At 37.1% G+C, this 25,424-nt stretch overlaps 2 protein-coding genes, 1 long non-coding RNA gene and 1 pseudogene across 4 annotated transcripts; 1 reads left to right on the top strand and 3 right to left on the bottom strand.

The window, feature by feature from the left end:
- LOC144852510 (uncharacterized) overlaps positions 1-25,424 on the bottom strand; it is a 167,215-nt pseudogene that overhangs the window by 128,037 nt on the left and 13,754 nt on the right.
- Positions 2,328-3,735, top strand: LOC144852924 (P2X purinoceptor 7-like). Its single transcript, XM_078710981.1, has 3 exons — positions 2,328-2,485; positions 3,100-3,318; positions 3,576-3,735. The coding sequence occupies exons 1-3, from the start codon at positions 2,328-2,330 to the stop codon at positions 3,733-3,735; spliced, it is 537 nt and encodes a 178-aa protein (XP_078567107.1).
- On the bottom strand, positions 3,693-6,892 carry LOC144851702 (THAP domain-containing protein 1-like). 2 transcript variants are annotated; one of them, XM_078709291.1, is made up of 3 exons: positions 6,389-6,892; positions 3,978-4,178; positions 3,693-3,798 (listed from the first exon to the last, which is right to left on the bottom strand). In XM_078709291.1, the coding sequence occupies exons 1-2, from the start codon at positions 6,764-6,766 to the stop codon at positions 4,158-4,160; spliced, it is 399 nt and encodes a 132-aa protein (XP_078565417.1). In that variant the 5' UTR covers positions 6,767-6,892; the 3' UTR covers positions 3,693-3,798; positions 3,978-4,157. The 2 variants fall into 2 exon arrangements, with proteins under 2 accessions (XP_078565417.1, XP_078565418.1); XM_078709292.1 differs by having other exon boundaries at positions 3,744-3,798; positions 3,927-4,178.
- On the bottom strand, positions 23,290-23,940 carry LOC144852709 (uncharacterized). Its single transcript, XR_013614321.1, has 3 exons — positions 23,844-23,940; positions 23,510-23,659; positions 23,290-23,387 (listed from the first exon to the last, which is right to left on the bottom strand). It is a non-coding gene; the product is annotated as an uncharacterized LOC144852709 (long non-coding RNA).

The following is a 25,424-nucleotide window of genomic DNA, read 5'->3' as shown; positions in this document are numbered from 1 at the left end:
TTGCCTTTAAAACAATGCGTTTCGTTTTGTCATCCATTCCTTCTAGCTTAAGATACCGTGCCACTTCTTTTACTTGTTCTACAGTCAGAAGGTAAAGTGTACTACGTACCTCTCTCTCCATGTTCTTCGCTTTTCTTTCCTCATTCACTTCCTAGAGATGTCCTGGCAGGATCGCCAGATTTTACACAGGTATCCAGGACATCTCAACAATAGCTCAACGATATTTTTCCAAAGTGAATTTAGTATCCCCGTACACAGTATGAATCAACAAAAACAACGGATTAACACATCTGTTGTCTTTAATAACGATCTTATATTCCTTTAATCATCTACTGGATAATCATCAGTTCCTTGTTAATGGTTAACCACGGTTTAATTCTAAATAACTGTTCTTTTTAATTCAACTTTAAACATCTTACGAAAACAACAAAACCAAACAGCAATCCCTTAAAGCAGAAATGTCAACACCTATTTGAGTATTTGTGATGATTGTTTAGCTATAATAAGATATATGTGACCCGATCTGGCAAAACCCTACTTTTGTCGGAAATATTCATTTTGTATTTTTTTATATATTTGGATTATTTGAATCATAAGCTTTGTAGTGGTGTTTATTTCATAAAAATTGAGTAAATATTTAAAAAGTTATTACATTTTAAAAACTTACAAATCATTCAATTAGTTTACGAGAAAATCGCGTTTGAAGTTTGCAATGAAATTCTTTTTGATACGCGCTGAAAACTCACTCCGTAGCAACGCGGTATTTTGGTCTAAGGCACAATGACGTCATACTAGGAAGTGTGTGCGATATAATAGCAGCGTGCACATCATAGTCAATTTGACTGATTTCAGACGCCGTTTTAACCTATTTAGTCACTCGAATTAACTATTTTGCACTATTGAAAAACAGCATTATAACGTCAAGCTTATTTTAACTGGTTTCGGAGGTGTTTACGATATCAACAGCGAAAAACCAAGCAGGCCTAGCTAGGCCTATTCAGATTTTCGCCGTCATCGCCTGTACCCTACTGATGGGTGTTCATCAGGCCGTGTATGGCAGCGGTGCATCGACATTGGGGCTGGCGTTAGTAGTAAACTAGCCTAGACAAGTTTGGCGCCTTGCAGAGTCACAGCTTGCTAGCTACTTACATTGTATTGACGATTTAATACATTTGTTTGTTTTATAACTTGGAAGATTCGCTGTAATGTTTGGACTTGAATCCAATGAGTTTAAAAAACATTTAAGATGAAAGGACTGGACAATAAATTAAATAAATAATTAAGAGCCGATTGGATATATAAAATGTATAAAGAAAATTATTTATTGACAATAAAGCTAGGCCCAGTAGTAGTAGGCCTACAACCATAATAAAATAAGGCCTATAGCCCAAAAAAATATAGAAAATACAATTGAATTTATGACGTGAATTGTTTTTGACTTGTCTATTTTACTATGAAATAAACAAATACAGGCTACAGCTATTGCAGAACACTTTACTTTGAATATTAAAATCGTTTTTATTCCAATTTACGACATGCTGTGTGTAAAATGAAAATAACCTCACAAAAATGTAAACAACTTTTTATTTCCGCGCGTAGAGCGTATAACATCTAGCGCGTTGACCAATAACGTTTGTTATTGCGATGATGCGCCATAGCAACACGCAGTTCGCTGTTCCAGAAACTTCGAAGAACCGAATTTTCTGAAATTATGTCATAGTAAATCAAAGTTTTCATTGGTTCCTTCTTCAAACTCCGCCCTAAAACTTCCATATTTGGAATGTCAAATGGATGAGCTTTATTTTGATGTGTGACCTTTCAACATTGTGCAGCGAACTGGCGATCAAAATGTCGTCAAACTCTGCAACTTTCAACTGAATTTACGCAAAATTTTAGCGTAGATCGTGAATAAATTGTTAGGCTTGAGGAAAATACATGTTTTTAAAACTCTCTTTTTTCATAATTTTAATTAAATTTCGGGAGTTTAAATCAGGTAGACGTATTCTTAAATAGTGAAATATTTCGAAAATGCAAAAACATGTAATCTGCCAGGGTAGTCGATTTGGACGTATTTTAACTGATTACGTGAATTTTGAATTGCCGACAAAGAGAGGGTTTTGCGAGATCGGGTCACATATATTAAGTTTTTCTAAATTTTTTATGCAATTTTTACCGCTAAAATCGACGTTTGAAAATAGGATTTTTCTGACCAGTCAGCGTTTAGAGCCAACTCATTAACTTTACAGTCGTGACGTCATATCAGGTTTCGCTATCTTCCCTGAACCATCACGCTGGATGAGTACATGAAAAAAGCCAATCCTGGCGAAATGTATTCCGATTCCGAAGAAGAAACTTTTCCGTTAGAAATTAAGCCATACCAATATGAGCCTTTGAGAAAGGCTAGGGAATTTGAAAATTATTCTTCCGATGAGGAAGACGATGTTGAGGCGGAAGGAAGGGAGGAAAGAGAAGGAAATTTAACATGGTATGTTTACATAGGCCACTCGCCGGGAGGCTACTGTAGCCTATTAATTAGCTAGCATCGGCTCCGTCATAGGCTAGGCACGACCTACGTTACATTTTTTAGTGTTTAAATACCGATCGTAAAACAGTCTTAAAATCTTCCTTATTGCTGTTTTTATAATAAAATCATTTTAATACTGTATTATTCGTTAGCTAGCTAGTACTGTTATGTGTAGCCTTTTCACAATTGTGAATCTACCCGACTGCATCGATCGGACGACACAAAAAAAAAAAAAAATCACGGCCATATCCTGACATATGCGGCCAGCGAGGAAGGTGACGGGAAAGGGGAAAGACATTTTGTTTTGGATCAAATTTGTTGATTTTACTAGGCTTTTGAGTATATTTTATTTTTTCGTAATTATAGGCCTGCTACACTCTATTATACCAATAGGCTAGCCACAGTTAATAGGCTATATTCTATTTCTACTAGCTAGGCTAGTCTACAGAAGCCTAGCTTTTGGGGCTTTTTTTGGTGGGATGGGGAGGACCTTGCTTGTTATCTTGATTTTCATTTATTAGTATAGTAACGGTATATAGTATATATTTGAGTGCTGTAATGTTGATTCTATGCAGGTGCAAGTGCTCACATTGTACAGCAACAACTGCTGTTGAGTCTGTATGTTGTTATGAGACAGAGGAGATGGCAGAGAAAATGGGGGAGCAAGCAGTTGGATGCATAACGCAACATACCGGTTTAAAAAACAACTGCCTGGACCGCGATGTTCTGGAAGTGTCCTTCTGGCATTATGTGAAACAGGAAGGTCCATTTGACGATGACCATCCAGTGAATCAGTAAGTTTGAGTAAATACTATATTTGAATTAACGCTCAAAATAATTACGAAACAGTTTGTAAAACAGTATTGTAGTGGAAATCAGATTTTTAATGACAAAACTGACAACATTAAATTAACAAATTCAATAAACCAACTACCGACCCAAAGGTCCGGCAAGTTTCTAGAAAAACAATGCAACTTCTTGTCTTGTAATGAGACATTAAAGATGGTAAATTTATTTTGTTAACTAATCACAATTTTCTTTATGTTTTCAGGCTATATCGCCATGTTGCCTACCGGAGGTTTACAACTTGGATATGGAAGCTACTTGGGAAGGGCAAAAGAAAAATACTTCCGTCTTGTGTAGTGTCAACTATTAGGAATGCATTTCCTGCGCAACAATATGTAGGCTTTAAATATCCCAAAATTCCATGACTAATTAGCACATTGTACAGTTGCATAGATTGGATATCCACCAGTTTCACCAAAGTTCAGTTCCTACAATTAAAACAATAAAACAAAAGAGTTATTCAGTTTAGTTAAGTTTATTCATGATTGAGGATAATGAAATAAAATTTTGAAAACTATTTTTATAAGTTTATACTGACAAGAACATATATAATTACTGTATGTTTTGCCATGTGTATTGTAAGGCATGAAAATAAGTACTTTATTACCTTGATTATTAAAATGTTATTTAGTTGGAAAACGAGTACATCTTTTCTTGACCAAGTCTGCTTTGTCATACGGTTGATATGTGGCGTTAACGGCCGGTGGTGCTTTTGCATAATTCATAAGAGCATCTTGACTGGCTTCGCTGTATGTAGCAAACTCTTATCTTCTTTCAAACACTACAGTTAGCAACTTTTCAATATATTCTATTAAAAAAATATACAAGAAATGATTTACACAGGACATATTATTTATAAAACCACTTTAGTTTACCATCAATTGCATTAATGGCCTCGTTTGTTGCAACAATATTTAGTAAACTTTATAACTTATTTTAAAAAAATCTTACTGTAGGTCGGATCAACTTTAATTTTTGATGGAACAGCTTTCTCTCCTTTCTTTGACTTCGGGTATGACACGGACCAGCACTTTTCACCATCTTTCCTAACTGCCTGTTTTCTGTTTCCATTCTCGTTAAAATGAAGGGCTGCCAATATATTCTATCAAACACAATGTCAAAATTTTACCTCGATGCTTTGAAATTGTAAAAACAATACTAAATACAGTACATGCAAATAAAAAAACAAGTGTAACCTAACTCACCTCACTGTCATTGCTTTATAGAAATAGTGCGTGTGCTTTGGTGCGAAGGCAAGGAGGTTGCTGTGGAATACCTCTAAGCCATAAGTTTGTAACCGGGGAGATAACTTGGGTATATCCCTAAGGAGATATGATGACATTACAACTTCCGACAACAATTTGTAATGCTTAGAACCTGCAGGGTAAAAGATTCATAAGACAGTATTAGATTAATCATTATTTTAAAATGTTTTTTTCCAATTTTTAATGATAACAAAATGTCTAATTACCTTTTTTAATCCACTCTCTATGCTCCTCAATAGGACCATGTACGCACTGTTTGAAGTCTCCATAAAATCCAGTGTGGATGTTACAGACGTGCAACATAATTGAGCACCGCTTGTCCACCTTCTCTTGTTCGTTGTCACTGCTGCTTGATGCTACCCAGTACATGTGATTTACCACCGATTTAATCCACTCGCGTAGATCTTGGTTGTCTTTCTTTGAAGAAACTTTCATTAGCTTCTTATTGATTCCTACGAAGACATTTTTCTCCAGGTCAATAATCGTATATGATCCATATTTGGCAGAATGACCAGGACTGTCACACCGGCCATCCCCTCCAATAGTAATGGATGTACCTCTGCATGACTCAAGTGCCATTTGCCGTTCTCGATTCCAAACATCTGTGATAGATGGAATTAAATATGCATGCTGTAGTCGAAAATATGTCCTTTTACTGAAGCATAACAAGTTTAGATGTTTACAAAACAAAATTATCTTCTCGGGACTCCTTCCACTAAATAGTGTAGTTGCAGCCATGCACAAAGTACCGTGTGCCATTTTCCCCAGCATGGGCTGCGTCCTCCATGTCTGTACATGGTTTTCTTCACACTCAGCTGAGAACACCGCCGCACATCCATTCTTTGCAGCTATCTTTACCAGTGTAGGTGCACTGCAAGTATTGCACTTCGAAAGAAGTTCACGAATGCATGATTCGTAAACAATGAATTTGCGTTCACGATGAGGTTCAGCATGAGATGATAGGTAGTTGTCACAATCATCCTCATCATATTCATCATCTTCTGTCTCAAAGTCATCGTCATCCTCTGGCTCATAATCATCGCTGGAGCAATCACCCGATTCCGATGACGATGATTCAGATTCAGAGTCGGACTCGGAGTTTGGTTTATTTTCCCGAATTTCTGCTGGTGACTGTGTTAAAATTGTGGTAATATCACCGATTTCGGTTTGTGTTGATCTGGTATTGCTTGTGTTAAGTTGTGGCCTGGTTTGCACATATTTTGATTTCACAATGTATGATGTTGAACAGCTCGGAGCAGCAACATCCTGCATTTCAGTCTCGACAGGTACTGGGGGCGCATCATCAACTGTCGCAAGTCTTTCTCTTTCTTGCTTTTCTATCATCAAGATTGTCTGTAGAAGTAAAAGTAACTTGTATTAATATTACTATGCAAATAATATCAAACATGAATAAATTAACTACTGAACTGAATTAGCAATAAAAAACATAAACCTTCCTGAATTATTTTTATTGTAAGTACATAAGCTATTTTATACAGCATATTGTTATTTGACATAGCCTATAATAAATCAAATAATAATATATAAATTGTTGCATCATCAGCACACACCATCCTCTCACTCGCATCATTTATAATCCTAACTGACAAGGCATATTAAATTATTATTATTAATCATTAAAATGAGAATGTGTGGAGGCTAGGCATAGGGCCTGTCCTGTCAATCGAGGCAGGTAAATTCGGCGGTGGTGGTAAGCCTAGTGCAATAATAAAACAGTAAAAACAACACTTACTTCTCTTCGCCTACGTTTTTGAAAGGCGCCTCTACTACTACTACTAGCAGCTGGGCCTGGGATCTTCTCGGTGGCGGTGCTTTCTGAAGGCAATGTAACCTTCGAAGGTATTGCCTCGTCTTTCAATTTCCAATTTACTTTTTCTTTGAATCCCATTTCACAAAGTTTAGGTGGGTATTTCACAAAGTCTTCTTCCAAGAAGTGCTCCGAACATATCGTTGCGAATTTGCTAGGCTGGAAATGTTTTCGTCTGACGGCGTGGATCCATGCCTTTCTCAGAGCCGAAGACTTTGGGAAGGAAAAAAATCCTATATTCCGGTCGCGATTTTTTCCTCCACTTGTTGTATTGGTACAATTAAATGCTGCACAATACGGCATTGTGTTTTGATTTAACACCAACAAAAGTTAACTTTAACAAAAGTGCCTCAAGAGATTGATTACGTGAACAAAAGAATGCGAAATACAATAGAGAAGTACAGTGTTCAACAACTTGTGTGTGTAACTAACCAAGCGAAGCACTCGAGATGACGTCACGGAAATATTTCTGCATACGAACCGGAAGTAATTGAATTGCTCGAGTGGCTATTTTAAATTTGCTTTTTCGTGATAACGGCGAAATCTTAAAAATAACGCTAAGGATGAGCCGTTTTTATTAGTGTATTACTTTATATGGATTTTATTAATGTTTTAGTGACATTTCTGCTTTACCCAAAAACAAGCCAGCAACCCAATAACACATGTCTCCCTGAACTCTACAATTGACCTCTCTCCATTTTTGTTATAGAGGGCCTGATTTTCTAACTCTAGAGGGCCTGGTTTTCTTTCCATGTAACAGGTATACAAGTATAATTAAAGCCCCCTTCCCTACGTTTTTTAGATCTAATTTAAGATCACAAACTATATTTAATGTAAAAATAATACTATATGGTCCTATTGCGATAACTTTTTTCATCTTTAAACGGTTAAAAATGTGAAAAATAAGTCGATTCTAATAATTATAGCGGCCCGCTATAAATCCCAAAATGCATTGCGCGCGGATTGATATTTTTGTTTTTCACCTGTAATTCGCCCACTTTTCGATCGATCGTGAGGCCAAAACAAATGGAAGACTCCTAACTTTTCAGCGAAAATACCGGGTTTTCCCCAATTTGTATCAACGGAGTCTGGCAGAAATAGAAAGACAATTCATGCAGCAACTATACAACGTCAGGCTAGGTATATAGCTAGCGTACGATGTTCGTATGTTACCGATGTTTACCAGCTAGGCCTACAAAACTAAGCCTAGCTAGGCTAGGCCTAAAAGACCGTTCACGAGAGGTCGATCGCCGCGAGCTACTTAGGTAGTGCATTGTTTCTCACTTTTTATCATAATTTACCATAAAACGTACATTTAAGACAAGGAATGACATGGCTTAATGTTTTTAAAGTGATATATATGTATTATTTTCCAAAAAACGTCCAAAATTGCAGGGAAGGGGTCTTTAAACTGTGACTCTCATTTATCAATCATATTACAATCATCATAAATCAAGTTTTTTTTACAAATCTAATCTATTTGGTTTCTTAATTTTTCTGCCACTGCTAGAGCATGATGATGGTTTGTGTTCTATAGTCTTGTATTGAGTAAGTGGTTAGAGGTTTCACAACATTAGGCGCTATATAAATCCAGGATATTATTATTATTATTATGTGTGTGAAGTGTTCGTTTGTTTTGCGGATGTGTGTTCGGTTTCTTCGTAATGTTTTCTGATTTTCTGTCAGTACTCTGTACGAATGTGGACTTGTTTTGTTTAGTATCTTCGCTAGGATCCACTGTGGGTTTTTGTCAGAGTGTCAGATTCTCACGCTTTCTCCTCTCTTTATTGGTTGAAGTGGTTTTGTATTTTCATGATATTGTTTCTGTTTGTCTTGTCGATTTTTTAGTCGATTTCTTATTTCTTTTCATTGTTTGTTGGAAGTTCTGTTTTTAGTCCTCTGTGAAATATCATTCATTCCGGGTGAAGCAAGTTTTGAGTCGACTGGAGTTGTTCGCATGTATAGTAAAGCTTTATCAACATCTGTGTTGTTGTGCTGTGCCTTGATGATGGTTGACTTCACTGTTTGAACCATTCGTTCGATGAATCCATTTCCTTCATGGTGGTGAGGACTTGTGGTTGTGTCTATGAATTTCCAATCTTTACTAAACTGTTTGAATTGTTCGCTGTTGAAGTGTTGTTTGTTGTCGGTAATCAATTCTTGAACCATTCCAAACTCTGAGAAGACATTTTTTATTAATGATATAACTGTTTCACTGTTTGATTGGTCTGCCGGTATTTTCCTTATGATTGGATATTTGGTGTAATAATCTGCTATTAGGAGGTATTCTACTTTATTTATGTAGAATAGGTCAGGTGCGAGTATTTCCCATTCTTTGGTAGGGATTTTTCTCTTCAAAATTGGTTCATGTTGTTGTTTGTGTTGTTGGCATGATGGGCATGCTTTTATCATGTTTCCTATTTCCTCATTAATACTGGGCCAATGGATTGATGTTTTAGCCATCAGTTGACACTTGGTTAGTTAGTTGTTTTAGGATGTCCTGTCTCATGACTTCTGGGATCACTATACTCTGTTACCCTTTAGTATTATTTCGTTCTCTGTTGTGAGTTCATCCCTATGTATAGGAAGTATGGTCTTATTGTCTTATGTACAGATTTTAGTTTTTCTGGCCAGCCTTGCTGTAAAAAATAAAACATGTTTTTTGTCCAGGTTTTGAAAAAAAAGGAGGATGAGGGGCTTTTTATTTTTTATTTTTCAAAATGGCCGCCATTTAAGATTTTCCAACAATTCCTGGTGTTTTTCCGGCAACATAAAATATTAAATATAGAAAATAACAGACATTCACACAAGAACTGAACTTTATGATGTTTTATTTGTATATTCGGTAACTTGTATTTATAGATATACAGTTTGTTTATTAGTTTATTGATCTGAACCTAAAAAAACAGAGAAATAAAAAAGGTGGAAATTAAATTTGTATATATAATAAAATGTTCTGCCTATATATGTAAAAGCCAGTCGTTTAGCTAGTCTTTGTAGTCTTGGTGGTGCACACATTAGATTTTTTAGTTGTCCTTTAATCCCAAAAATACAGTTGACTCCTCCTAAGTCGAATTCGAGTAAGTCAAAAAATCGCGAAAGTCGAATTTTTATGAAAGTCCCAATTCTTTCCTATACATTTATGTGTAATTTTTATTTGTAAGTCGAATTTTTCTAAATCGAAATTCGTCTAAGTCGACGTCTTTTTACGGTCCGAATACACACATTCTTTAGTGATTTATATCGTATAAGTCTAAGTCACAAATCACGCGACAACGATTTTGAATAAGAACCGAAATGTATTTTTTGAAAGTTCACCAATTCTGTTCTAGACATTGTATAATGGGAATGGACATGCTTTGTTGTTGGGCAACCAATCTAATTGTCAATCACCTCAGGTTGTCACGGAAACTCCAATCAAAAAGAATCGTACTTTTAGATCTAAAAAAATGGGCGGTCATAAACTGCAAACAGGGATTTCCTTCATCATGTTCATGAGGTGGCCAGCTGGAGAGGGTGTTAGTAATCTGGTTGTATTTCATTGAATAATTGATATTGCTGCTAATTTTCAACAGCATTCGAAAGAAGACATGTGTACCTTTCAAACAATGTATTATTTGCCAACAAATATTAATCTACTAATTAAAAATAGGGCATTTAAAAATGGTCAATTTTGAACTTTAATGTGCTGTGTGTGTGACCTCAACCTGTAGGCATGCAACTGAATACCCTCTACAGACAACGTGACTTCACGACGGTACGAGTGAGAAAATTCTTTTGCAGTTCAACCATGAGCCCTCATTGACTCTCTTTTCCAAGACGTTTTTTGGGTCCAGCAGCTGGGACCTATAAATTGAGTCGAGTTTACAAATTCTTAAAACTGTCAGCCTTAGAACTATAACTACCGCGATGATAATGTTTCTTAATGAGTATAACATAGCTGGCTCAAGCCGTGGCGCGATTATACACATACAGTAAACAATTACCTTATATTTCGGTGTATAAGTCGCACCTGTGTATAAGAGGCACCCCCTAACTGAGAGTAAAATATCGGTATTTTTTATATCGTCGATGTATAAGACGCACTTTATATTTCATCAAAACAATGTTTTTTTAAATTGTAATCAATATTATTGTAATAATATATTTTGTAAAATGTGATAACTTACTTCTCAAGTAATCCGGCTCGAGGACCAAATGTTCTGTTTGGGGGGTTGCTAGGTTTGTTTACTTGCAAATAAGTCGACCACACACGAATTGATTATAACAACATCATTCATTTATTAAACAATAACAAACTTCTCTGTGACGATACAATCATCAACAACAATAACAATATCCAACCACAGAGGGCGCTATGACCCTTTTGGAATACAGTGCTGTTTTAACAGTTATCGTCCTACTAAGCCTAGTGTAAATGGGCCTTTAGGTTGGTGTAGCTTAGCTAGACCTAGCATCTAGCTTAATAAAAGAACTAGCATAGTTATAGATTAGGCCTACCTAGGCTATAATTGTTTTTTAAACCATTGTTTATATTAGGGCAAGGGCCTATATTTACAGAGATGTACAGGAATGCATTCGGCATTATTCTGAAACTGTATAAATACGAAATAGGCTGGCCTATAGTACTCTCTGGAGTAGCTGCACTGTAATATAGTATGATAGGCCTGTAGATATTAGGCCTATTATTAAGTAGGCCTACGTTTGATTAAATATGATACTGAGCTTATTTTACTTGTTTTTTTTTCACATAATTAAAAACTATTTACTCTTCTTGTCATTACTCAAACCAAATAATATAATGGTCGCTAACTAGGCCTAGCCTAGGCTATACTAGTAGATCCTACCTCCGAATTTTCCTATAGTCCCCCTCTGTCTTCCAAATCCAGGAAATCTTACTGTGACATAATTACCCACTTTGGCTCTATAATTGATTTGGAATTGAAAATGGTCTCAGTAATGGGATTGTCGTTTATCCAAATAATTAAAACAATTGAAGAGACATGTTAATGAAACTTGAAAGTTGGTACTTGGTTGGCAGTTGGGATCCTAGAGAGAGAGAGAGAGAGAGAAGCAGGAATATCAAAAGATGGAATGATCATTATTAATAATAGATACCTGGATGGCGCTTCTTTTCGATGTTTTCATTGAATAAACTAATGTTAAATTGGCGAAATTAGGGCTACTTCAAACAAATTTACTCGAAAAAAAAAATCTACTCAAGCCTCTAACTTACTTTTAACTTATTCATAAGATAAATCGCCTATAAATGACACAATATGAAACGTTGTGTGCGCGTATTATGGGTGGCGCACCCAGTACACGTGTGTAACAAAAGGTTTTGTAGTACTCCGCCCCTTTACTGATGATTGAGGTCAAGTTGGTATTGCAATGATTTTTTCCCAATAAATCTTTCATTACATTACGTAACATCACATTAGACGAATTTCCTGGGCCGGCTGTAATTTTATTGTAAGTCTATACAGTACAGTACAATTTAGACCTATTAATTAATTAGGCTTAATTTGTAGGATTGGTAGTCATACTGACCGATAATAAATGATACTACGATTGTTTTCAACGTCTGTCTACGATTTATTCAATCATTCTCATCCACTACACACAGCAGAAACAACATGCTCTAACAGGAGCAAGGAATTATGGGTAAAAATTATGACGTATAACACAAATAACAACTTTGTGAATGTCTGAAGTTTTGCCTTACTAAGGGGTTTAGTGAGTGCATCAGCGACCATCTCCTCGGTTCGACAGTATTGGAGATCAATTTTCCCTTCTTGTAATATTTGTCTTATGAAATGGTACTTTATATCGATATGTTTTTATCGCTGTCGAAACACCGGGTCCCTGCATAGAGCAATTGCTCCCTGGTTATCTCCCATTATGAGGACCTTTGATACTTCATTAATCATAGAACCCTTTAACAATTCTAGGAGGTACAGGGCTTCCTGTGTAGTGGCTCCTAGGGCCATATACTCAGGGCAACAGTGGGCTGTCATTTGGTTCTCCATGAAATTGGGGCGCTACCCTCACTCATATAGAAGCAGTACCCTGTAGTACTTCTTCGGTCATTTGAATTTGCCCAATCAGAGTCACTGTAGCCAAATAATCTGAATTTGTCAGAATTAGCCTTTCTATAAGTTAGTCTGTAATTAGCAGTTACCTTTAGATATCTAAGCACATGCTTGGCAGTAATAAGGTCTTCTAACTTGGGGTCAGCTAGGTTCTGGGATAACTATTATAGTTTTATAAACGTATGTTTGATGTGTCTTTTTTTATTTACGTAAGAGAACATTAATTAATAAACAAATATTTTAACTGTTGTATAGTTAGTATTACAATTCAATTAAGCACAGGTAAAGTACTGTAACGAAAATCCGTTCTCGGGTTCGTTCCCTTTGGGGAAGGGTCTGCGGTACCACGGTACACTCGAATGAAACAAACAAATCAATTACAACTTGTGGAGTGACCTCCTTTATTCTTCTATGATTCCAAATTATTGGTAACAACCGATTATAATAATTAATTAGATTAGTTCTGCTATTACGCCGGACTTGAAACAACAGCGTAACCACCAGTAATGACGTAACCTCCAATAGTAGCGTAACCACCAACAATTGACGTAACCTCCAATAGTGGCGTAACCACCAACAATGGTGTAACCTCCACAGCAACGTAACCACCAACAATGGTGTAACCTCCACAGCACGTAACCACCAACAATGGCGTAACCTCCACAGCACGTAACCACCAACAATGGTGTAACCTCCACAGCAACGTAACCACCAACAATGGTGTAACCTCCACAGCAACGTAACCACCAACAATGGTGTAACCTCTAACAGCAACGTAACCACCAACAATGGTGTAACCTCCACAGCACGTAACCACCAACAATGGTGTAACCTCCACAGCAGCGTACACCACCAACAATGGTGTAACCTCCACAGCAGCGTACACCACCAACAATGGTGTAACCTCTAACAGCAACGTAGCCACCAACAATGGTGTAACCTCCACAGCAACGTAACCCAACACTGGTGTAACCTCCACAGCAACGTACACCAACACAATGGTGTAACCTCCAATACAAAACAGCGAGCATAGCCTCGGGCTAACCTGTAACTTTCTCACTCTTTTTGTAACAAGAAATCACGAAATAAATTACACTTACTACTTACTGTTTCTATAATTCTCTCTTTTTATTACTCCACTTTAGTTTTCTCTTTGACACTTTGTTTTTCAATCTCTTTAAATCTCTACTATTATTTATACGTCTGTTCTCTGCTTCTCCTCCTTTTCAACTCCCTGCTCATCTGCCGCCCTCTATCTTTTCTCCCCCAAAATCATTACATCACCCCCCTCCTAAAATGATCGGTCCCCGATAATAATCCAAAATAATCACCAACAATAAAAGCAAAGCAAAATTTAAGTCCTAAACTTCACAAATCTCCCAACACATATGTTCTGGTCGTTTCTCTCTTTTCGGCCTTCCATCTGCCCCATACTCTACCACCTTCACCTCTTCCCGGACCTCCTTCACCTTCCCTGTTAAAAGCTTCTCTAGGTCGACCATCTCGGGTGGTTCCTCTTCTGTCTCCCCGTCATCATCCTGACCTCCTCGGAGCAACTGTAACAAGTTACGGGGTTTTCCCCTTGGTCGCTGCTCGTTGGTCACCACAGTTTCCTCCCTCGCCACATTTGGCACCTCAAACAAGGAGACTGACCCTGGCGACACCTGCAACACGTCGCCCGCCCTGGCTTGGACAGTGGGTGACGTGACGGCTACCACCCGAGTCTCCGTGTCGGTCCGGCTTGGTGGCGTCACAGTCCTCCTTCTATGCACCCGGTCCTGGTGTCGGATCAGAGCTTCCCTCCTAGAAAAGGTCAAAGAGCAACGCTTGCAGACATGGTCCCTCCTTCTGTCGCCATGACTCCTATTCCGATGTCGTCGTAAGGCGCTTGCATGGGCATAGATTCTCGGACATCGATCACACTCAAATTCGCTTCCAGCTCGCATCTTTATTAAAAACAAATAAAAAAAAAAAAAACAACATTAGATAAAACATAAACGGCAAGAGAACATAGCTGGTTATTGTTCGTAATGTGCCGGCCTCCGCCTTACACGTCTCCTGGGATACCTTCCCTCTGGGGAGGGTTTGTTGAGGTACAGGCGTATTGCCCCGATCACCTGGCTCCTCTGGGATAGTAAGCAACGGGCCTTCTTCAGGCGTTTCGGGCCGTTGGAGTTCTCCGTCTACTTCCTCCGGGACTGTTGGCGTCTCCTGCGCCACCCGAGCCAACGGACTCTCGTCTCCGGGGGGGATGTCCCAGCGGGCGATCTCCTCACGCTCATAAGGTTTCAGTCGGTCCATATGCACGACCTTTGGTTTCTTCCTCGGTCCCTCTTGGATGCGGTACACCACCTCAGATAGTTTCGTTATAATTAGGTATGGCCCATGCCACTTACATTGAAGTTTCGGCGATTTCCCTACAGTTTTCGCCGAATTATATAGCCATACATATTTCCCTATCTCGAGATCCTGCTTCCGGGCTTTCTGGTCATAAGTCGCCTTCTGACGGCGGGTACTACTCTTAAGCATTTCTCTGGCTCTCCCGTGGGCCGCCCGAAGCCTTGCCCTCAACTGCTCTGCGTAGTCAGTCTTCATTTCTCTGTCTTCTGTCTCCATTATTGGCATTGTCAAATCAACAGGAAGGGAAACCTCTCTCCCAAGGACCATCATGTTTGGTGTCTCTCCCGTCGAGGCATGCGGAGTGGATCGATATGCAAACGTGGCATACGGCACGTGAACATCCCAGTCTTTTTGGTTACAGTGGGGTTCTATCATGATCGCCACCATGTTGACCAAAGTGCGGTTGAACCTCTCGATCATCCCGTCTGATTTGGGATTATAGGGCGTCGTCCGAGTCTTGTCTGTCAATCTTATGACAAAGTTATACAATCTTATGTTGGCCAGAATTAGAGATACGCTGCGAACAAAATTCGGGGAAAGAAAGAAGAATAACATGGAAAAAACTAGATTTGAACTCGTCACTTCGACGAGTTCGGGTTATCCGCGCAAACGCAACATGCACATACTTTAAACTATATGAACTTCGTCAATTATTATACCATCCTATGACATGAATGAAGTATGTTTACAGTGCTGAATTGTACCTATTTTGTAGCATACAGCATATTACAGTATTTACAGAATACACTGTATGTTATATACAGTGTAGCATAGACGAAATTACGAGACCCATCTTTTAAATCCAATTATTAACACGATGTCATCAAATTGACATATAAGAAAAACAATTTTAGAAGATAATTATCTAAATAATTACATTAATACAAATTTGAAGAATTTTGAAAACGTAAAAGAAAGATGCGCTCTCGTTTAAACGCAATGAACTTTTACGCAAGAGATGAAAATATGACTTTTTGAATTCAACTGGCCATATGATGACGTCACAACATCTGATTGGCAAAATATTCACATGAATTCGTATCTACAATCCAATAGCTTCCAGAAAACGTTTTAATCATGATTATCACTTTTTATTCTGACGAGCTATAACAGATTGAAATTTACTGTAAAGATGAAAATAGGGGACCCACGTTATTTACATTTTTAAACATAATGACGTCATAAAAATTAAAATATTTTTAACTCATGCGAAAGACAGTTGATTGACCTAGAGAGTATTAAAATATCTGTGGAAATGGAATACGTATTAGCGAGATGCGCTCTATTTAATGTGATGAGCAATGACGAAAGAGTAAAAAATCCTATATTTTAGATTCGTGTGGCCATACGATGACGTCATAACACCCAAGGGGTAAAGATTCTGCATGAATTCATATCTACAACATATCTGCTTACATATTAAATTAAAAAAATTGGGTGTCATGGATGATCCTGAGGAGCTATAATGGATTCAAAATAGGCATAATTTTGACAATATTTTGTCATTTTTGTAACTAAAACGCGCGCAAATTGTCTAAATCAACGTGTTCGTATGACGTCATTTTAATTTGAAATGATGTCAATCTTTTTTAAAATGATTAGGCAAAACTGTAAAATCATAATTCAAGAGAAAAACACATGATTTTCATGCTCCGTGCGCACCTTACGCGTAATTTTTTTCGCGCGTGTGGGAATTTTTGACATGCTCAAAATGTCATGATCAGCGTAGAAAGTTGATTAGAAATTAATTTTGCGCATTTTGAAACTTTAAATGCGCGTGCGCGCGTAACTTCTTGTGAAACATGCCATTTTTAATCCATAGAAAGTTCGCCCTTGATATGAATTAAATTTTCACCAAGTGTCAATACAAAATGACTATATACGATACAACATAAAACCATGGAGTAATTACTCCATGACAGTCATAGTAGTAGTGTTGACATGTATGGTTTTAAAATGGGGAAATCCCGTGAACAGCACACTCTTGTACGTATATGTTGCCACGACGACGTCTCTAGCTAGTACACATTTCCCACGCTAAACTTTCCCACGCTAAACATTCCCAAGCCCAGAGTTTCTAAATATAGAACAATATAACGCCACTGCTCTCATGTGCGCTTCCTTGCGACGCAGCCGGCTTGCACAAAGGGATTGCAATTAGACCACTGACATTGTGATGAACTGAATTCCCTTCTCCGTACTGTTATGTTATATATATCGATAATAAATGAAGAAACTCTTAAGTATAATAAGGATAGTCTTTATTGTAAGAAGTCTGTAACTGAACTGTACAAAGTGATATCAGTAAGGTGGCTCGTGATTGATTAATCTATATGGTATGACTATGGTGTCTTATTACTTTATACAGTATATAGGTCGCTGTACTAAAGTAGTATTATTGTAACATCTCCCTCCTAGGATTAATTAAAGCTTGTTTGGATGAGGGTTTATTTTGTGGCGGTGGTTGATTTTCAGATAATTGTGGTTTGTTGTTTTCTTGTGTGGCTGGTGGTACTGGTTTCGGTTTATCTGGTTTGATATTTACTCTGTCTCTTGTATATTGTGATCCGGATGCTGTTTGAACGGTATATTTTCTTGAGTGAGTGTTGGGTGATTACGGTAGCTGGTGTCCATTTCGTTTGGAATCTACATGGTTGTCCGATGTAGATTGATGTACTTGTGTCCGTAGGTTGTCTTTCGTATGCGGCTGTTCTTTTTTGAAGGTTTTTTCCGTATTGTTTTGCTATGGAATTTGGTGTGTTATTTATGGCAGGTAGATTGGTTTTGATATTCCGGTGTCCGAACATTAGTGTGAATGGGGACGGGATGTCTGTTGAAATCGGTGTATCTCTAAGAACGCATAGTATCTCGTTCATGTCTGTAAGTCTGCTATCGAAATATGCAAGTGTTGGGGCGTCTTGGAATCTCTTTTTTTATTTTTGAATTTTACACTATCTTGTAGGTAACGACACTTTTCTGAATTTAGCTTGATGCCACTTGTTCGAGAGGTTCTAAATATGTCTGTGACTGCTTTGTCATGTTCTTGTCTTGTTTCGGCTGCTACCAATAAATCGTCTGCGATGCAATACACATTTGGAATATTTTGGAAGAGTGCATCCATTTCTCTTTGGAAGAAATCTTCCATATATAGTGTTAAATGTCGTCAGTGCTTGACTGTCTTCATGTAGCGGGATATTCCAATAGCCACTACGTACATCAAATGTACTGAAATGTTGACATCCACTTAATCTAGGAAGTACCTTGTCGAGGGTTTGTGTGTAGTGATGAGGTCGCTGGATGTATTTATTTAAGTTTCTTGGGTCAAGACAGATTCTTAGTGTTTTATCTGGTTTTGTAACTAAGACTATGGAATTTACCCATTCTCGTCCATCTGTCTGATAATGTCCAAGTCTAACAGTCTGTCCAGCTCTTTTCTCAGGTATTTTGAGTACATCCGGCATTTTGCGGACGGGATTCACCACAGGTGTAGCTTCATTTTATAGGGTGTTTCAGTGGCGGATCTAGGAGGGGTGAATAGGGTGGCTAGCCACCCCCCTTAATTCTAAAAAAAAACAAAAACAAGATGCAACCAATTCCCGCGACCGTCGCTAGACGTGGATTCAACGCACCCGACTCTTTTAATTAAGAAGAGTAGGCTAGCTTAGAGCTAGGGTTAACATTATACTGTAGTTGTGTAAATAGGCCTACATAGTGAAAGAGTTAAAGGCGGGTGCACACCGAACGCGAAGCGTCACGCGTCATTCGACGGATCGCTTTGAAAGTTGAATTAGTCTATTAGTTTTTCTTGTCGGTTCCCACTAAACGCGTCAAAGTTCCTGTTCGACGATCTGGTTCATCGTGTAATAATCATTGTTATGCAATGGCACCGTCTGAAAAAGAAAAGCTTTTAAAGCCCCCTTCCCTACGTTTTTTAGATCTAATTTAACATCACAAACTATATTTAATGTAAAAATAATACTATATGGTCCTATTGCGATAATTTTTTTCGTCTTTAAACGGTTAAAAATGTGAAAAATAAGTCGATTCTAATAATTATAGCGGCCCGCTATAAATCCCAAAATGCATTGCGCGCGGATTGATATTTTTGTTTTTCACCTGTAATTCGCCCACTTTTCGATCGATCGTGAGGCAAAAACAAATGGAAGACTCCTAACTTTTCAGTGAAAATACCGGGTTTTCCCCAACTTGTATCAACGGAGTCTGGCAAAAATAGAAAGACAATTAATGCAGCAACTATACAACGTCAGGCTAGGTATATAGCTAGCGTACGATGTTCGTACGTTACCGATGTTTACCAGCTAGGCCTACAAAACTAAGCCTAGCTAGGCTAGGCCTAAGACCGTCCACGAGAGGTCGATCGCCGCGAGCTACTTAGGTAGTGCATTGTTTCTCACTTTTTATCATAATTTACCATAAAACGTACATTTAAGACAAGGAATGACATGGTTTAATGTTTTTAAAGTGATATATATGTATTATTTTCCAAAAAACGTCCAAAATTGCAGGGAAGGGGTCTTTAAAATTGATTTTGTTATGGCATTTACATGCCAGAAGAAAGTCGGCGATTGCTAGGGGTGTGTAGAAAGCGACGACCTCGAATTGGACGACCCCAACGACCCGGGCGACCTCGAATTGGACGACCTAGAATTGGACGACCCATAACACGAAACCGACGACCCCTATAGCCTAGCCTAGGCGTTAGGCTTAAGTGTGGTATAACATCCCGAAGCCGAACATAGCCAAAGATCTTTAAACCATACCTTATATAATACTCGCAAGCAAGCAATTGATTGAAAAAATACAGAAATATCGCCATTTGATACTGAATGTGTCGAAACGAACAAACGAACAGATATGGAACGCCAAGAGTGCATCATTAAAACTGCATTCGACTCGATTAGCACACGAAATATCATAAACATGGCAAACAAGGTAAAAACGGCCCCTTTTTCAGCGGCGGGTAAGGTTTGCTCAGTGGATTGGTCATTGGTATTTCGACAAACATATTAAAAAGAAATTCAAAAGAAATAAATATTATACATTACATGGTTAAACCATGGACGTATAATTACATCTTCTTCATATAACGAACACTATAGGCCTACCAAGCAGCGTGTTACGAACATGTGCATGGGGAGGGCCATAAGAAAGCTTTACATTTCACATATGCATTGTATACGGTCAAACCTTACCCGCCGCTGAAAAGGGGGCCGTTTTGACCTGGGTTGCCATGTTTATGATATTTCGTGTGCTAATCGAGTCGAATGCAGTTTTAATGATGCACTCTTGGCGTTCCATATCTGTTCGTTTGTTTGTGTCGACACATTCAGTATCAAATGGCGATATTTCTGTATTTTTTCAATCAATTGCTTGCTTGCGAGTATTAAATAAGGTATGGTTTAAAGATCTTTGGCTATTTTCGGCTTCGGGATGTTATACCACGCTTAGGCCTAGGCTAGGCTATAGGGGTCGTCGGTTTCGTGTTATGGGTCGTCCAATTCTAGGTCGTTCAATTCGAGGTCGCCCGGGTCGTTGGGGTCGTCCAATTCGAGGTCGTCGCTTTCTACACACCCCGATTGCTAGGCCTAGGAGATGGTGGGTTAGGCCAATATTTCAACATCTTGAAAATGTTGGTCAATACAATGCCACATTTAAAATAATCAGAGAAGATGACCCTGAAGTATTTCCTATGTAAGTAGGCCTAGCCTTCTTGCTAGTAGTATAGTAAGGGCCCAGCTCGTTCAGGGCCTAGGTAGGTTATGCTGGTTATGCAGATAGAAGGGCTTAGGTTTTTACTTTCGGTAGTTTCTTCCAAAAAATTACTGTATACAGACAACAGCAACTGATGAATATGATTGTCGTCAAATATTTTTTTTTTTAATTTTGAAATAATCCAAAAACTAAATTGTTATGGATGGACACTTTTTTTGTGTTACAACTTACGGACACTATATTGCTCCTAAAACGGTTCTAGGACACCTACCCTCTAGACAGTTATCCCCCGGATGTTTACCACCCGGATGTTTACCACCCGGACAACTACCCCCTTAGGACAACTACCCCCTTAGGACAACTACCCCCTTAGGACAACTACCCCCTTAGGACAACTACCCCCTCCCCTAGGACTATATTTATGTTCAATCTTTTACTTTTGTTTACAATATTGAATAGTAATTCGTCAAAGTAACGAATTAAAATATAGTTATTAATTCCTATTATACACTGTTGCAGAGTCAGGTTGTTGAATGGTCCGGGTCCGGGGGTAGTTGTCCTACGGAGGTAGTTGTCCTAAAAGATTATTTGCCCTCGGAGTATTGTCCAGGTTCAGGAGGTAGTTGTCCTACGGGGAGTATTGTGTCAGAGGTAGTTGTCCGCGGGGTAATTACCCGGAGGGGGGGGGGGGGGAATTGTTCCTAGGGGGTAGTTGTCCAGGGGGTTGTTGTCCTAAGGGGGTAGTTGTCCAGGGGGTTGTTGTCCTAAGGGGGTTGTTGTCCAGGTGGTGAATATCCGGATACGCTCCTAAAACATATTTGACCCACTTTCATAATAAAAATTGCCAAACATGTTTTTTATTCTGGAAATTTATTGTTTAAACAATAAGTTTGCTTGTAATGTACTGTATTAAAAAATACCAAAGGTACGACCTGTTATTGAAAGCTAATACGTTCAAATTACTAATTGGCTACAAAACATTTTTTTTTTAGTATTCGTATCTAAACGTATTCATATCCATATTCATATCTTAAGGTATTCATATCTTAACACATTCATATCTTAACAAAAAACATGGTAAATGCTTATTCATTAACATAGTAAAAAATTAAAAAGTTATTATATGATCATAAAGACAGTGTATAGTTATAAAATCACATTGATCTCATTAGCATTGGTAGTTAGTTACACTTTTACAGGAAAAATAAACTTCTTTTTTTGGCGCTCTTATTATTTTTTTTTTAAGAAATTAAATTTTGTTTTGTTACGGACAGACATAAAAAATCCCTATATATTGTGTGTAATAATATGTCCGTCCGTAACAAAAATGTTATGAACTGACATACATTTTAATTGGGCCAAAAAAAATAACAAGAGGGCTTACAAAAACATTTTTATTTTTTTCTGTTACTATCAAACCCAATAAGATAGTTAAATGTGTTTTTGAAATTTCATAATGTTTTACAGGATCATTTAAAAACTGGTTTTTTTTTATTTTTCATGTTAATACGGACTGACATTTTAGCATTTAGCAAACATCAGTTTATTATTGACAAGTAATTTATCTGTAAGTTATGAAATGTCCGTCCGTAACGCTCAGATTTTATACCCCTTGTTAAAAAATGGTACATTCCTCAAATATGAAGCTATATTTTTTCTCCCCATTGTTAGTTTTAGTAACCTGAAGCATTAATTAACATTATTATAACAATTAAATATGTTATAATAATTTTTGCTTTAAAGATGTATTGTCCCTTGAAACACAAAAAATGAAGGTCAAAATATTCTAAATTTAAATTGGCCATATCAAAGTAATATTAAAGTTATTCACTTTAAGATGAAAATTCGAGCCAAAAACAACAAGTTTATGTAATTAACAGGTAAATGAATTTGATTACATTTCGTCTGGAAAATCGTCGCAAGCCAAAAGTAAACAAAGATTTCAAACCATGAGTATGCATTATGCATGATGCTAATTAGGATTGTTTACAACTTGTCACGGTTGAGAAGGTGTTTTCACACAGATCGCGAGAAAATTTGATGATTATGCACACATGAGATATGTTTTGATCGAAAGTTAATAACTTATACAGTAGAACCTTCGTTTTACGTACCCTGATTTTACGTTCCCTTGATTTTACGTACGCTTAAAATAACCGATGACGTCATCATTTTCTTACATTGAGGGCGCAATTTAACAACAACAAAGCACAAAGCCATGGCTGTGTGAGGAACTCATGTGCATTCCCCTACAGCAGCGACTGTTTTTATTGATAGAAAAGACAACATTGATATTTTTATTTACAACACTTTATTTAAACTAAATCGCAAAGCCTGTATATACTGTAATTGTCTAGGCCTCACATCTTACTAGGCCTGCTAGCCTGGCCTAGATTAGTCTAGGAAGGGCCTAGGCCTAGCTAAGCTGGTGACCACCTACATGCTGTAGGCAAACACGGCAGCCTTTTTAGCTACGATCTACGTATTTGGGGGTCAATTTAAGGTCAACCTTGATTTTACGAATCCCTTGTTTTACGTACGCCTTTCGGTCCCGTACCGTACGTAAAATGGAGGTTCTACTGTACTTCAAAATGACCAAATCGGTTTTTTTTATTCAAAGGGACAATACATCTCTAATGCAACACTTAAATGGAAAACACTCAGTTACAGTCCAATTCCTCTTTAATCCCTTCCATTTTCTATGAAAAAAAAATGAAATAAGTATTAAAAAATTGCTATAGTAAGGCATATGGCTCAAATCATTTTTTCTTGCCAATGTATCTCACCAACTGATACACATTTGAAAAAAGTCTATACAAACCTGTGTCAGTCTCACAATGGCCAGTCCTCGTTTTTGAGGAGCAATTGCCCTTAGTTCCATTGCAATATACTGGCCGATCAAACCAGCTTGGTCATTGTTGGAGTTGGTAACGCTGGTAACAGCCTGAAGAATTGCATTATCAATGTTCATCTAATTGACCCAAAAGAAACAAAAACAGTGGTGGTGTAAGCGACATTTATGAATCTGTGGTGGCACCAGGATTTATTTAGTAGCAGTCATTCATGTCTGATTTATTGATTAAAACATTCTGATTTTGCAGTATAAAAACATTGATATCGTTTGAATAATTCAATTCAATACTACCCTCACATACCTGTTCTGTACCTTGATTTGTTTCTGTAAACAAAAAACAAAAATATTTAATTCATTATGTGGTTATGTTACCTGAATGAACAAATTAAATATAATTGATTGTAAAACAATTCAAAGGTGCAACTTAATATGTGTGGTATAGCAAAACAAGCCAGTCAAGGTACTGGTTGATGTTAATATACACAAATATGCAGTTATAATAATAAAATACAATACATAATCAATTGTAGCACAAACAAAAAGGTGGTCAACTGAGTTAAAATTAAAACAATCTCAAAATAAAACTATAAAAATAACTATGAAATACTGTATATTACTTCTTTTCTTTTTTCCATGCACCACTGATGGTGTTTCCTATAATAAACAAATGTATAGCAGACATTGAAAGTATCAATAAAATATAATTGTATACTGCAATAGGTTAAAACACATGTTTCGGTTTATACATACAATTTGGTCTTTTGTTGGCGTGCTACTGAAATCATTGATGGCTTGTAATATTGCCCCGTCTATTTCCATCTAATACAAAAAAAATTAAATAATTACAAAACATTTGTGGCCATTGAAAATGCAACCACTGTTGCTGTTGATTTGTATAAATTCTCCTTACACCGTGTTAATAAAAATGCTAATTTATAACGACGGCAATAAAATCTTTTACATACATGTTCATTTTCTGTATTCGAATTCGTTGGTTGATCGGTCTCTAAAAAAAAGGAAAAGGTATCTTTAGTTCACAGATAAAATTAACAGGCGATTTTGATTCAGGTTGATACATTCCACATGCAAATTTTAACTCAATCTCTGTATTTATCAAATAATTTGTGTTAAGTTGTATAGAGGCAAAATAAAATTTAGTGATGATAAAACTTATTATATATAATAAACACTTTATTTGGCAAAGTACTCAGATGGTGCAACAAGTTTGGTTATTTGAACAACCATGTTTGCAATAGGCCTATCTCTTATAGATTGTTACATTAAATTTTTTCTCTGTATTTATCAAATAATTTGTGTTAAGTTGTATAGAGGCAAAATAAAATTTAGTGATGATAAAACTTATTATATATAATAAACACTTTATTTGGCAAAGTACTCAGATGGTGCAACAAATTTGGTTATTTGAACAACCATGTTTGCAATAGGCCTATCTCTTATAGATTGTTACATTAAATTATGTTAAAACATTCCTTATTAATTGTAATAATAAAAAGTGGTTAACTGACAACAAAAGTGGCATTTGTCTCAAAATAAAAAACAGTTTGTAAATATGAGATGAATAATATTATTACTTTCCTTTTTTTTGGCGGGTTCTGATGGCGGAGTCTAAAAAAAAAGAAATTTTCATGCATATAATGAATAAACAGTTTGATCAGTTAAATTTGCCTAGACAATACAAGGTTAATAGCTACAGAACACATACAGTGCAAACAGACTTTTAACAAATATAACAACACACATAAAGATCAGGAGAAAGATTTTGGGTATATCTATACAGTACGTATTGCATAATATCTCAATGGAAAAAAGTAGATTACAAGAAAAAAATGCGATCTTACCGTGATTCTTCTTGTTGAAACTG

Source organism: Antedon bifida, chromosome 9, assembly GCF_963402885.1.
Source record: "Antedon bifida chromosome 9, ecAntBifi1.1, whole genome shotgun sequence".
Taxonomy (NCBI): domain Eukaryota; kingdom Metazoa; phylum Echinodermata; class Crinoidea; order Comatulida; family Antedonidae; genus Antedon; species Antedon bifida.
This window is presented reverse-complemented; position numbering and strand designations above follow the sequence as displayed.

Coding starts and splice junctions, on each gene's coding strand:
- LOC144851702 (XM_078709291.1), bottom strand. CDS start 6,766: ATGCCGTATTGTGCAGCATTTAATTGTACCAATACAACAAGTGGAGGA. Junction 4,179..6,388: donor AAAAACGTAGGCGAAGAGAA/GTAAGTGTTGTT, acceptor TTTTTTTAATAG/AATATATTGAAAAGTTGCTA.
- LOC144852924 (XM_078710981.1), top strand. CDS start 2,328: ATGTATTCCGATTCCGAAGAAGAAACTTTTCCGTTAGAAATTAAGCCA. Junction 2,486..3,099: donor AGAGAAGGAAATTTAACATG/GTATGTTTACAT, acceptor GATTCTATGCAG/GTGCAAGTGCTCACATTGTA. Junction 3,319..3,575: donor GATGACCATCCAGTGAATCA/GTAAGTTTGAGT, acceptor TTATGTTTTCAG/GCTATATCGCCATGTTGCCT.